The sequence below is a fragment of the Acinonyx jubatus genome, chromosome B2, assembly GCF_027475565.1.
Source record: "Acinonyx jubatus isolate Ajub_Pintada_27869175 chromosome B2, VMU_Ajub_asm_v1.0, whole genome shotgun sequence".
Lineage (NCBI taxonomy): Eukaryota > Metazoa > Chordata > Mammalia > Carnivora > Felidae > Acinonyx > Acinonyx jubatus.
Genome location: NC_069385.1, coordinates 51878218 through 51891635, shown reverse-complemented (window position 1 = coordinate 51891635; position 13418 = coordinate 51878218). Strand labels below are relative to the sequence as shown.

General features: G+C 47.1%; 1 protein-coding gene across 3 annotated transcripts in view; it reads right to left on the bottom strand.

Moving 5' to 3' along the window:
* Positions 1-12140, bottom strand: part of SLC22A16 (solute carrier family 22 member 16) — a 41452-nt gene extending 29312 nt beyond the window's left edge. Inside the window, exon 1 of one of the 3 annotated variants that reach the window (XM_027057097.2) lies at positions 12012-12140. In XM_027057097.2, coding sequence (XP_026912898.1) covers positions 12012-12064 — 53 coding nt within the window. In that variant the 5' untranslated portion in view covers positions 12065-12140. The other 2 variants (XM_053222377.1, XM_053222376.1) reach the window with 2 other exon arrangements.
* Positions 12141-13418: the final 1278 nt, after the last annotated feature.

The window sequence follows — 13418 nt, the reverse complement described above, 5'->3', positions numbered from 1 at the left end:
CATATTCCAGACCACCAGCACTAGACATCTCGACGCCAAGGCCCCCTGGCTCCAAGCAATAGCACTTGGGCCCTCATCTTTGTTCTGAGTCCTGGATGCCTGAGAGGACACATACACCAGGTCACGATCCTCAATAAAACTCCCCAGACCCCGAACAAATAGAGACTTCCTCCTTTCCTTTCTGAGTCTTCCAGAAGCTCTGTCTGTACCTGCAGACTCTCTATACTTTGAATAAACTCTGCTTTCACCTCCTGCTGGCTCGAGTTTGATTTCTATCCTGTGCACAGACAAGGACTTTCCTGGCTGATCCTGTGGGACCCCTTCTGGGTCCTCGAACCCAGCCTGCCAGCATCTGAACCAGGACTTACATCATCAGCCCCCCAATTTTCAGGCCTTCAGACTTAGACCTCACAAATATGCCACCAGCTTTCCTGGATCTCCAGCCTACAGACAGCACATTGTGGGACTTGACTGTCTCCATAACTGTGTGAACAAATTCTTACAATAAATCTCTTATCTACATCTCTATATATGTCCTATTTGTTCTGTTTTTCTAGGAGATCTTGATGAATACAGGTTTTGGTACTGAAAGTAGTTCTAAAGGAACAGAATTTTAAGAATGAGCTTTCTGAATTGGTCCTGGGGTTTCTGGAATTGGTTGTCTAATCTGATTAGATTGAAAAGCACTAATGGCTATTTCCAGCAGTAGAGAACACTGATAATCCGTGGTGTGCACTGTTTAGAGAAACACACAAAATATCTGTGTTGGACGCTCATAATCAACCACTTAGAAGAAGCAAGGGGCTAAGTGACTCTGTATTTGAAAATTTCAACCATTTTTTGAAAACTAAAGAAATGTAATGGCATTGGTTGGTTGCTCCTATTGTCGTTGGATAAATTAATGAAAGAAAACAGATGAGCTCAAGGAATTTGAATCCCCAGCTCAAGCAATGCCTAAACAACCTAAGAATTTCTAAGGTGAATCTTGAAAGAGATCCTTATCTCCTGTAGCCACAGACCCGAAAATCAAACACAGAACCTCATCCTGGGAGCAGCTGAATGACAATGTCTAATTGGCCTCTTTGCATATGCCCCAAATCAGTGTCCAATATATGGTGCTATTTCTCAAATAGTCAGCACTCACGGGTCCAGGAATCGAGGCGTGGAAATGAGGGCTGTAGCACTCACTTTTACACCTAGCGATCCCCTAACAAAATTTTTGCTTCCTGTTCCCATAATCTTACGCTCTGCTAGCCTCAAGATCTTAGTTCCAGAGGGAAGAATACTGCCACCAGGGGACACAACAGCGATTCCACTGACCTGGAAATAAAGACTGTTGCCTGACCACTTTGGGTTCCTCAGGCGTCTGAATCAAAAGGCAAAGCAGGGAGTTACAGTGTTGGCTGGGGTGAAGGATCCTCAATATCAAGGGGAAATTGACACCACGATGGAGGTAAGAAAGAGTATGTCGGCAATACAGGAGATTCCTTAGGGTATCTCCTTAGCATTACCATGCCCAGTGAATTAGGTCAATGGGAAATTACAACAACCCAATCCAGGCAGGAATATTAATGGCCCAGACCCTTCAAGGAATAAAGGGTGAGTCACTTTATCAGGTAAAGGTCCACAGGCAACTGAGGTTCTTGCTTAAGGCAAAGGGAATAGAGAATGGGTCCTGAAAAGAAGGTAGTTATACTAAATACCACCTACAACCACATGACCAGTTATAGAAACAAGGGCTGTAATTATCATGAGTATTTCTTCTCTAAAAAAAAAAAAAAAGGAAGTTTATTTTTTGAGAGAGAGACAGTGTGTGTGCCAGTGGGGGAGGGGAGGACAGAGAGGGAGAAAGAATCTCAAGCAGGCTCTGCACTGTCAGCACAGAGCCCAGTGTGGGGCTCGAACCCATGACCGCAAGATCACGACCCAAGCCGATGTCAAGAGTCTGACATTTAACCAACTGAGCCACCAGGCACTGCGAGTATTTCTTCTTTATTTTGTTATGAATGCTTGTGTATATATAGACATATATTAAGCAAATATCTTTGTTTTCTTCCTTATTGTCTCCTCATACAACATAAGATGTATTGACATATAAGTCCTTAAATAGTTTTACACCATAATATTTAAGTTACGGGATATCAAAAAAAGAGTAAACATCATCCAAGGACTTTATGTCCCCTTCTGGGAAAGGGATTAGTGTATTTAGTTGTATGTTGGATAGTTGTATCATGTTGGGTGGAATTAGGGCCTTGTTATTGTCTTTATTTAGAGATCAGGTTTGGTGTAAAGAGATCCATATGGGTTGCAAGTTGACAAGGGGTGAACCTATGATGGTTAATTTTATGAATCAACTTGACTGGGCCAAGGGGATGCCCAGACAGTTGGTAAAACATTATATCTGGGTGCGTCTGTGAGGGATCTCCAGACGAGACTGGAATTTGAACCTGTAAACTGAGTAAACATCATCTTCACCAATGTGGGTGGGCATCACCCAACCTGTTGAGAACCTGAAGAGAACAAAAAAGCCAAGGCAGTACTAATTCACTTTCTTTGCGTGGACTGAGACTTCCATGTTACCATACCCTCAGACATCTCATGCCCCCGTGCTCCTGGTTCAGACTCTGCCTGGGGCTTACACCATCAACCCTGTGGTTCTCAGACCTTGGGACTGGGACTGAATTGCACCATTCGTTCTCCCAGGTCTCTGGCTTGCACACAGCACACTGTGGGACTTCTCACTTCTATAATTGTGTGAGCCAATTCCTGTAATAGATCTCCTCTTATCTACATCTATGTCTCTCTATTTATATATCCTATCAATTGTGTTTTTCTGGAGAATCCTGATAAATATACCACTTGGCATAAATAAATGGTTGAACAAACAAGTACAAAGGAGAGATGAAACTAATCTTTCTTCTAGTAGAATTCCAAGTACTATCTGCAGATATTCCCCCTCTATGGGAGATGGAGTTTCATTCCTACCCTTTACTCCTGAAGGGCAGGCTAAGACACAGTGACTCCTTTCCAAAGAATATGATAGGAAAAAAAGGGGGAGTGTCTTGATGGCTCAGTCAGTTGAGCATGGGACTCTTGATTTCAGCTCAGGTCATGATTCTGGGGTCATAGGATTAAGCCCTGTGTGGAGCTCTGAGCTGAGCATGGGGCCTGCTTAGGATTCTCTCTCTCTCTCTCTCTCTCTCTCTCTCTCTCTCTCTCTTTCCTCCCCCTCTCTTCCTCTCATGCACACACACTCTCTCTCTCAAAACAAAAAAAAAAAAACAAAGAAGGAAAAAGGAAAGAATAGTAACTTTACAGTGGGAGAAATCAGGCAAATCCTATCTTAACCAAATGTTGAAGGTTAATACCCCCATGATGTGATGTGGATATCATGTACCTCCTCATATGATGTGATCATCAAGCACTTCACACCTCGGCGACATCTCCCAAAAGCCATAATCCCAGTCTATCCAGGAGAAAAACAGTAAAAAAATCCCAGATTGTAGGACATTCTACAGGTTTCCAGGCCAATATGCCTAAAGACCACCAAGGTCATTAAAAACAAAACAAGGAGAGACTGAGAAACTACCACAGACCAGAGGAGACTGGAATAACATATCAACTAAATGCAGTGTCATACCCTGGACTAGATCCTGCAACAGGAAGAGAATGTGAGTGGGAAAACTGGTGAAAGCCTGGAGTTTAGTTGATAGTAATATACTAATGTCAGCTTCCTACTTTGCCACATATGCCGTGGTGATGTAAGACGTTAACAATGGGGAAAACTGGGTGAGGGACATACAGGAACTATCTTTGCAACTTTTCTGTAAATCTAAAATGATCCAAAAATTAGTTTATTCAAAATTTAAAAATAAATGTAAAGTCTCTAAATTTACAGACTCAAACCAACAAGCAGTGACATATTCTCCCAAGTAAAAATTGTCTCATAAGGACAACTGTGCCCATAGGACGGCAGGGTAAAATATATAAAATGTGGATTTCCCCATTAATTTCAGACCCCTGGAATCAAGATAGAACAGCCCCCTTTGGGCGGGTGGTTTCAATATTCAATTTTAAAATGATCAGTTCGGACAACAAGGAACATTACTGTAAAACCGTTATAACAGGAAGTAGAAAATAGGTCCTGTCAGATCACACTGAGCCAAACTGCACTGTTGATACATACAATCTTTATCTCCCTGTCTGCTTTTCGGAGCTGCCCATCATCCTGGTCTTGGTGTGCCTTCTATCTAGAAGGCGCTTCTGACCCTCCTGTAGCTCACTTGTTCTCAAATGTTTTGTTCTCAGGAGCCTCTGTATCCTTCAAAGTGTTGAGGGTCCCAAGGGTCTTTTCTTTATGTGAGTCGTCAGTAAGTATTAGAAATTAAAAAGGAGAAAAATTTTAACATTTATTCATCCACTTAAACATAACAGGAATAAGCCGTTAAAGAACATATAGCCATAGTTTTCAAAACAAAATGAAACAAAATTAGTGAGCAGCATGGTGTTGTTTTACATTTAAGATTTAGATTAATGGGGTGCCCAGGTGGCTCAGTCCATTAAGCAAGCGTCCGACTTGGCTCGAGTCATGATCTCACAGTTCGTGAGTTCGAGCCCCATGTTGGGCTCTGTGCTGACAGCTCAGAGCCTGGAACTTGCTTCGGATTCTGTGTCTCCCTCTCTCTCTTCCTCTCTCTCTCCCTCTCTCCCAAATAAATTAACATTAAAAAATTTTAAATTTAGATTAACGGAAGACAGCTAGTTTTTCATACCAGTGTCTGCATTCCATCTGATGCATTCTCACGTGTCGGCTAGCCTCTGGAAAACTCCACTGTGCCTTCATGAGAGAGTGAGACTAAACGAGTCAACTAATGTCTCTGTGTTACTATGACAGCAGCTGGGATCTTGCAGACCCAGAGATGTGCAGGTCTCACACCGTGACAACTGCTGGCCTCACCCGTCCCTGTCGCAGCACCTCCTCTCCACGGCTCTGCTCCCTCCACGCTAACCGCCTCCATCCGGCCCCTCCTTATCCCCCACTGCCTGCTTCTCTCAGGTCCACCCTTTCTATCTGCTTCCCCTGCTCCGCCATCTCTCATTTGCTCATCTCCTCCCCCATTTCTTTCTTTCCCTTCTCTGACCACCGTATACAGCTGAAGTACCTTCTGTTATATACGTGTATTTTTTAACAAAGAGCAGGTGAATGCTTTCTATTTCTCTACCAAATCAACAGCCACCAAAGAAATCCCACAAAAGGCTGAACGACAGTCCCATAAAGGTAGGAACGGTGCTTCAATCACGTTAGTCTATCCCGTGGTGCCCAGAATGGTGTGCTGTGCAATGTATACAGAATGTCATAGAATCCCTCCGGGTAAAAGGGACAGTGCTGAGGTTAATGCATACTCAGTACCTCTGGTAAGGAGAGGTGTTCACGAGGCCAGTGTATGGGGGCACCCGGGCGGCTCAGTCAGTTAAGCGTCTGACTCTTGATTTCAGCTCAGGCCATGATCTCATGGTCCATGGGTTTGGGCCCCATGTCAGGCTCCATGATGACAGCACAGAGCCTGCAAGGGATTCTCTCTCTTCCTCTCTTTCTGCCATTCCCCTGCGCACGCTCTCTCTAAATAAACAAATCAACTTAAAAAAAAAAAAAGAGGCCAGTGTATAAAAAAATTTTACTGGGTTCTCCACCAGCAAAAAAATGAATGTGTGTGTGGGCACAGATGTATAAAATGAGCATATCTGGATACACGTATTCCCAGATTAAAGTGACATACATATGATGCATATGGAAATATAAAGTCATATATATTTACTTACACGTATACATTCGTGTACAAAGTAGGTGTTTTCATGGTGCTCCAAAGAATCATCTTTGCCAGCCAGAGGGGTGAACACACCCCACCTGGGAGACTATCACAAAGTGGCAACGCTAAGCAAAGTCATAGAAGTGGTGCCGTGAAACTGTCAAGCTGGCAACGTCCCCAAGTCCTCGGGGATGACTGCCAAGCTGGCACGTGGCCACGGTTCCTCACGTCTCATAGAAACCCACGTCGATAAAGAAGTAAAATGGAATCAATGTAACATATTGTGGCCATCAAGACACCACACGCTGGAGCTGGCCACAGTTTCAAGGCTGAACTCTGTGTTTGGCACTGGCCCCAGCAGCTAGTTCAGAAAAGAAAAACACAAAGCAAAAGGCAAGCAAGCAACAAGTGGCTTTTTTCTAGCAACAGAAAGGGAGGGAGAACACACAAATACTATTCTCAGAGTATGGGATGGGCAGCCAAGAAAAGAGCCTAGAGCGCTAAAGCCTGAGTCCTTGCAGCTAAAAGGAGCCAGCTCTGTTTTTCTGGAAAAGGCGCCCCTGCCCGAAGAAAAACTATCAGAAATCTGCCTCGGTCTATTCCATACAGAGGGGCCGGGTAGGAACAGCAGGCTGGGAAGACAAGCCTGAGTTGCTGTGACTCAATAGACCCTGAGAAGCTAAGATCACAGCTTGAAATGGTGGTGCCTGAACCCTCACCCCTGCAGGTCACTAGCCCCCATGCATGGGCTACTAGATATCACTGGAGAGCCACAGGGTCAGGCTCTGCCCTTGGCCTGCACACACTATGCTACTTGTGAGCACCTGGTGTGGTTGGTGGGTCACCTGCGCCAGGGAACAGGCTTGTGAATTCAGGAAGTGTTTCTTCCTTCCCCGGCAATTTCTCAGGAAGCACTTTCCAGCCTGCAAGGATGATGGATAACAGGATAGAAGGATCCTGTTAGACAATTCTATCTGAGTGGTTCTGCTTCTGTCAGGCAGATTCTAGATTCTGCTGTGCCTGTTCTTGCACAGCAGAGGCTCCCCGTTTCCCTCATCCAGGTTACACCTGCTGCTCGTGCTATACAGGACACCTTATTTGGCACTGTCTGGGTGGGTTACTGTGCCTATTCTACTAACACTGTAGGTTGGATCACGCACGTTAGCATCTGGGTTGGTACCTAAATAGTTTCTTCCCCTGGAATGGCTCCACCGTTGAAAAGTTCACATTCTGCTGACCGTAACCTCCCACTCTCCCCCATATCCCCGAGTCCTTCCCATTGACCCCATCCCCAGCACCATCCAGGTGCCCAGTCTTTGGATCCCACCAGCTTCTTTAGCTTATTGCCACCTTCCTGGCTTCAATTCCTTCCCCAACCAGCCTGAATCCCACAGTCAACACTAGAACTACTTACACACACACACACACACACACACACACACACACACACACACACACCAACAGAGCATCCACCACAGCAACCTCTGAGACCAGGATTTGTCTTCTCTATCCCACCCCTAGTGATTGTGGTTCAGGAGGTCTGAGGTAGGATCCAGAACTCTATACAAGCTTAAAACGCTTCCTAAGAGATTCTGACGTGGATGAGAAACACCACCCCGGGAAATCAAAATCTTCAGTTGAATTATCTGTTGATACAAGATTTGACGTTGAAAATATTTAACAGTTGTTGTGGAGCCACTGGGACTCTCCTAAACTTGTGAGGGTGTAATTTGCCACAGCCGCTTCGCACATCTGTCTGGCAGCTGACCACATGCACACTAAGCCAGAGGGATTCCTGTCCCAGGTACGTACCCAACGAAATGCATACACAAGGACCTTAAAATACATAGACGAGAGGAACTATGTGTGATAAACCCAACCTGGAGACGATATAAATGTCTGTTAACAGTGAGTGAATGAACTGTGGAATATTCGTGTCATGACATCCTGCATGCCGGTGAAAATCAACAAACTACCATGGCGCTCAATGTGGGTGACCCCCCCACCCGTATATGATGTTGAACAAAAGAAGCCCAACCAAAAGTATATGATTTTTTACTCCATTTATTTAAGTTTAGAATCAGACAAAACTAACCCGTGGCCATAGCTATGAGGACAGTGGTGGCTGGGGGAGGGGAGAGGATATTGTTTGAGAGAGGGCATGAGAAGGGGTGGTCTGGTGGTGTTCACTTTATGATGATTCATCAGGTTGTAGAGTATGGTGTGTACTTTTCTGTATACATGTAATATATCAATTTAAACATTTTATATCTGCAGGACCCAGAGAGCAGGAAAAGTATTCGGCAATGCCCTGCTGAGGCTTGACTGGAATGGGTACCAAGTCATACCCAGTCTGTCCACATTGTGCCTTCAGCCCTGAATGGCCATCCAACCCATACTGACAAGGAGGCGTCTTGCCTGAGCAATACATTATTTATCCAAATGCCTGTTAAATGCCTCAACCAAGAATTCCCACAAGACTCTCAAACTGATGCAAGCCCCAAGCCTGCCCCACCTGGAGTATAACTGTTTCTGAGTTTAGGACACCATCATCTACACAAACCAGAAATAGGATGCATGGAATGGGGGGGGGGGGTGTCTTGCCCACTTGTCCTTTATCACCAGAAGGCCCCATCAATCCCTCCTGTCAAAACGGTCCAGTCCTCCCTGCTCACACTCCCCCTGCTTCGGTCCAGACCCTCCTTATCTCCTGCCTGGGCTCTTACCTAGGTCTTCTCTGGGCTGTGCCCAAACTCCTGCCCCTCCAATGCACCTTCCATTCTGCAAAGTGACCTTCCTAATACCTGAACTCCTCAGCATGCCACACAAAAATATTCTTAGAGATGATTGTGAACTGACCTCCCTTCTGTCACCCTCATACTTTATACTCTAGGAATAATACGCCTCTTCGCAGTTTCCAAACAACCCATGCTGGTTCACAGAAATATGCTTTGTACATGCTGGAAAGGTCCTGAGTATCCTTGCAACTCAAATTTCCCTTTCCTCGTTGCAAGGATAACTTCTGGAAAAAACGAGACCCTACTTCCCGAGGCATCTAGCATTCTGACATACCACTCTCTCCCTTACAAAGATTACGGTCCAACAGGTGTTATCAATCTGTCCAACCTGAGGACCCTCTGGGATAACACTTATAGATATAACACAGCACTCTGTTCACAGCTAGAGAGGCACACTAATGGAAAAAAAAGAATCATACAGACACAGTAGGCAGAAACCCCAGAGGCAAGGAAAAGCAAAGATGACCAGAAATGGAGCCAGGCAATCTGGGTGACAGGTGAAGAAAATTACCTTCAGTCCTAGATTTATATCATTCTGTATAAAGAAACGTAACTGGTGGTACCCCTCTGTGGTCAAGAGCATGGCCTCCAGAGCTAGATTACTAAGGTTTGAATCTTGTGTCTGTTACTTACCACCTGGGACCATGGGCAAGATCCTTAAACTTTCTGTGCCTCAGTTTCCTTATCTGAAAAGTGGGTTGTTGAGGGACTGAAAAGGGTTAATGTAAAGCACTATGGCACATTGTTAGTGCACAGAAGTGCTGGCTATTACGATGTTCATAAGGTGAAGTCAGAAAAGATGAACCAAAGCAGGTTCATATATTGAAAAAACAAAACTACCTGCGTCCATAGGTGTAAATCAGCTACAGGCTCCACATTCCAACTCTAGTATTTTAAGTTATTTTTCCCCTTAAGCCAAGACAACTCAGGGAACCAGTTCTGAGATTATCCCAGCACAGATACCTGAGTATGCTTCCTCATTTCCCTCTCACATGGGCCTTAATCCATGAAGTTTATGGAACTTCAGTATGGCTTCAAGACAAGACCAGGAACAGCTTTTTAATTCTTAGGTGTCCTGCTTCCCTCTCTTAAAGGTGACTAGGATAGTGCTTCCTCCCCTTAGAAATGATTAATGCTAAATGAAAGATAATTAAGGTTCCCTACTTAACACTTTCACTAGGTTTCCCTAAAAGAAGGCTAAATAATGAAACACGATAACCTTCCTTTCTATTTGTAAACAATAAAAAAGCACAATTACAGCAAATATCAGAGAAAATTGGGGATCCCATGCCATGGTCACACTGTTTTCACCTTTTGTAAGCATGCTCGTTACCCTTGCCTTGCTACATGCTGCTTTCACAAGCCAACCCTTCCTACCAGGATGGGGACTCGAGTAACAATAATAACCATGATTTACTGAGAACTTACTGAATGTTAAGACTTTTGCACACATCATTGTAGCCAGCTAAGAGTTGTCTCCCCAAATCCACTCTCTCCTTTTCCCACCATGGAGAGCTACGTTTGACTGTTTGACTGCTGCAGGTGAGGGACCAGATGCCCCAAGCACAGAGAGAGAGAGCCCCATGCTGTGGATGACAGGGCTGCCTCACCCACTTGGGTCCCTGGATGACCCCGTGGGAAGAACCTACCCTGAATAGTTACTGGAGAGGGACAAACTTCCAACTGAGGGATCTCTGTTAGCCAAACACCAACTGATACAATGACCTTGTTAATCTCTAAAATACAAAGGGAAAGAATGGTATTAGCACCTCCTACCTCACAGGGTTACTGTAAGGATGTAATGAGAGGTTGCATGTGGAGTCCTTAGAATAAGCATTTGGAGGGTAACAATTACCCTCATTTCACAGATGAGGAAGTAGTAAGTGAAATGTTGAAGACCACACAGTATGTGGTAGAGCCAGGACTGGAACTCAGACATCCAACCCCCAGAGCGGATCTTGTACTCCCCATGCTATTCTGCTTCAAGAAGGATAAAACAAGATAATATATAAAGAGCCCGATGGAGTCCTGGGGATGGTACCTAACCGTGCTCAGGAGAGCATCATGGTTGAGAGTGTGGGCTATGAGGACTGATGGACTTCCAAAGACATCCAATTCTGCCCTGCCATTACCAGATCTGTGACGTAGGCACAAGCCCCAGTTTTCTCAGGTGTAAAATGAGAGTGATACTACCAATCTCACGGAGCTGTAGAGAAGACAAAAGAAGGTAGCATGTACCAAAAGCTTCTGACAGAGCCAGGCACAGATCAGTGTTCAAGAAACACAGGTATTAGGAGGAAGCAGGAGAGAGCTGGGACCTCCTGCCCCTCCTAGGACTGCTCAACCGCCTTCTCCCTCCCGCCACGCAGAATCATAACCAACATTTATGTAACTTTCCGACTTGGAAAACAGCACCACACCATCTCCCTACTACAAGCCTGGGAGGTAAGGCAGGAATTATTGTGATTCCTGTTTTGTGGATAGGAAACTGAGGCACAATATTACCAGAATATTAGAGGTAAGAGGCAGGCCAGGACTTAGCTCCAAACCTCTGATCGTCATACTTACTGTATAGCCCCTCACCCAGCAGCCTCTCCTCCCAAAAGCCTCTGGGTCAGAGAGGAGCGTTTCTCTATGAATGAATGAATGAATGCAATATTTTAATGTCTTAATTAATTTGACGAATGAAAGGGGGGTGCAACGTGGCTAAATCTGGGTCCCAGCGTGTGGCGTCTGTGGGACCCTGGCCCTACCAGTCTCAGTTTCTCAATCATTAAAATAAGGATGCAAACACCTCCTTTGCAAGGGCATCAAATGAAACTCTGTGTGTAACAAGCCGACACAATGTACCTGGCACATCTTTAGGCTTCTATAAATGGCAACAAAATCTGACTAACGGATTTTCCTGGGGCAATACCTGCCTGCCAGGCACAGAGGCAGACCCTACGGGGCAGAGCTGGTCAGCAGTCGTCCGGGGAAGTGAAAGAGGGGCCGGTTTGGCGGACTGGAGAAACGGGCCGCCAGGAGCAGGCACTCCTCCACTCGTGTGAGCCGGCCGCTCCGGCCCGACCTCGGACTTGGGCTCCCGCAGAGGGCGCGCCCCGGGTCCCACCTGCTCGCAGCAGCCACCACTCAGGAGGCCAGTCCCAGCGCCCCGCTGCTCGCTGTCGGGGAGACCCCGGCGCCGGAGTCCGAGAGGACAAGCCCAGCCCTGGGCCCGGAGTCCGGACGCGGGTCTCCCGACTACCCCACGAAACGAGCGGGAGAGGTTTCCGTATCGGGAGCGCCGCGCGAGAACCCCCCCCCCCCCACCGCAACGGAAAGAAACAGACCCCACCGGCGCCCCCTCCACGTGGCTCCCGCTCCCCTCCGCCGCCCTCCCCCCTGCCCACCCCCAACTCCCTACCTGCCGAAGTGCCCCACGTGGTCAAAAATCAACTCCAAATTGTGGGGCTTCATGGTGCCGCCGTGCGCTGCGCTCCCCAGCTGGACACTCCGAGCGCGCCGAGCGCCCGGGACGGCGGGCACCGCGCCCCGCCCCGCCCCGCCCCGCCCCGCTCCGCCCAGGCCCGCCGTGCCCCGGGGGGCCAGCCCCGCCGGCAGTGTCCCCCGCGCGCCAGCGGGCGGCTCGCGGGGCCGGGCTCGCTTCCCCCCTCCGTGGCCGGTCTCTCCTCCCCGCCCGCGCAGCCTCCGGCTTCTCCCCGCCGCCGTGGCCTCGTCCCCAGCTCGTCGCGGTCCTGGGGCCCGCCGTCGCGCCCGCGCCCTCCCTCCCTCCTGTGGGACACTCACCGCGTCGTCGTGGTCGCCTCTCTCTGTCTCTCTGTCTCTCTCGGTCGTGCCGGTGCCTCGGGACTGCCCGAGGAGGCAATGCAGAGACCGGGGTTAGGTTTGGGGGCCCGCAAGAACCTAGCATCTTTGGAAAGACACGCCTCACAAGCGTAGCACTCAGACTTGCGGGAAGCGGCTACTGCAGGTACTTGATTTTTCTATGTAGCGTTTCTGGACTCCACTCTCGCCTGGGACAAAAACCGCCCTCTCAGACGAGGCCGACAGTTTGAGCGCCAGGACAGAGTCTCCAAGAGCAGAGCATAAAGAACGGATTCTGATGGCCCCGAAAAGTGACAGGATCTGGCAGGGCTGTGTTAGAGCTTTTATGTCACCCAAAGGGCTAAAGAACGCTCTGGGCAGAGGCTCGAGCAGAACAGTGGTAACAAGAAACTTGTACTTGAGCAGGATTTGAAAAAGAGAGAAAAGCTCACTCCCAAAGTACTTCCCTCACCTACTGGTATATTCTGGATACCTATCCTTTGTCAGTTAAGTGTTATGAGAAATTGTACTTTCAATCCATTTATGGTGTTTTCGATGATCAGAAGTGGTATTTTTTATCTTAATGTAGTCGAATTCATACATATGTTCCTTTATAATTTGTGGTTTTGTATCTTGTTTAAAAAATTCTGCTTTACCGGGGGCACCTGGGTGGCTCGGTTGGTTAAGTATCCCACCTGGCCTCAGATCATGATCTCAGGGTTCATGGGTTCCAGCCTCTCAACAGGCTCTATGCAGACGGCTCAGAACCTGGAGCCTGCTTTGGATTCTGTGTCTCCCTCTCTCTCCCTCTCTCTCTGCCCCTACCCACCCCCACCCCCCCCCCCGAAATGAATAAACATTAAAAAAATTTTTTTTAATTCTGCTTTACCATGAGGTCACAAAATATTCTATTTTCTTCTCAAAGTTATAGCTTTTGGCTTCTCTCATTTAGGTCTTAAATCCACTGAAAGATCATTTAGTTTAAGATAGAGATCCAGTCTGGGGC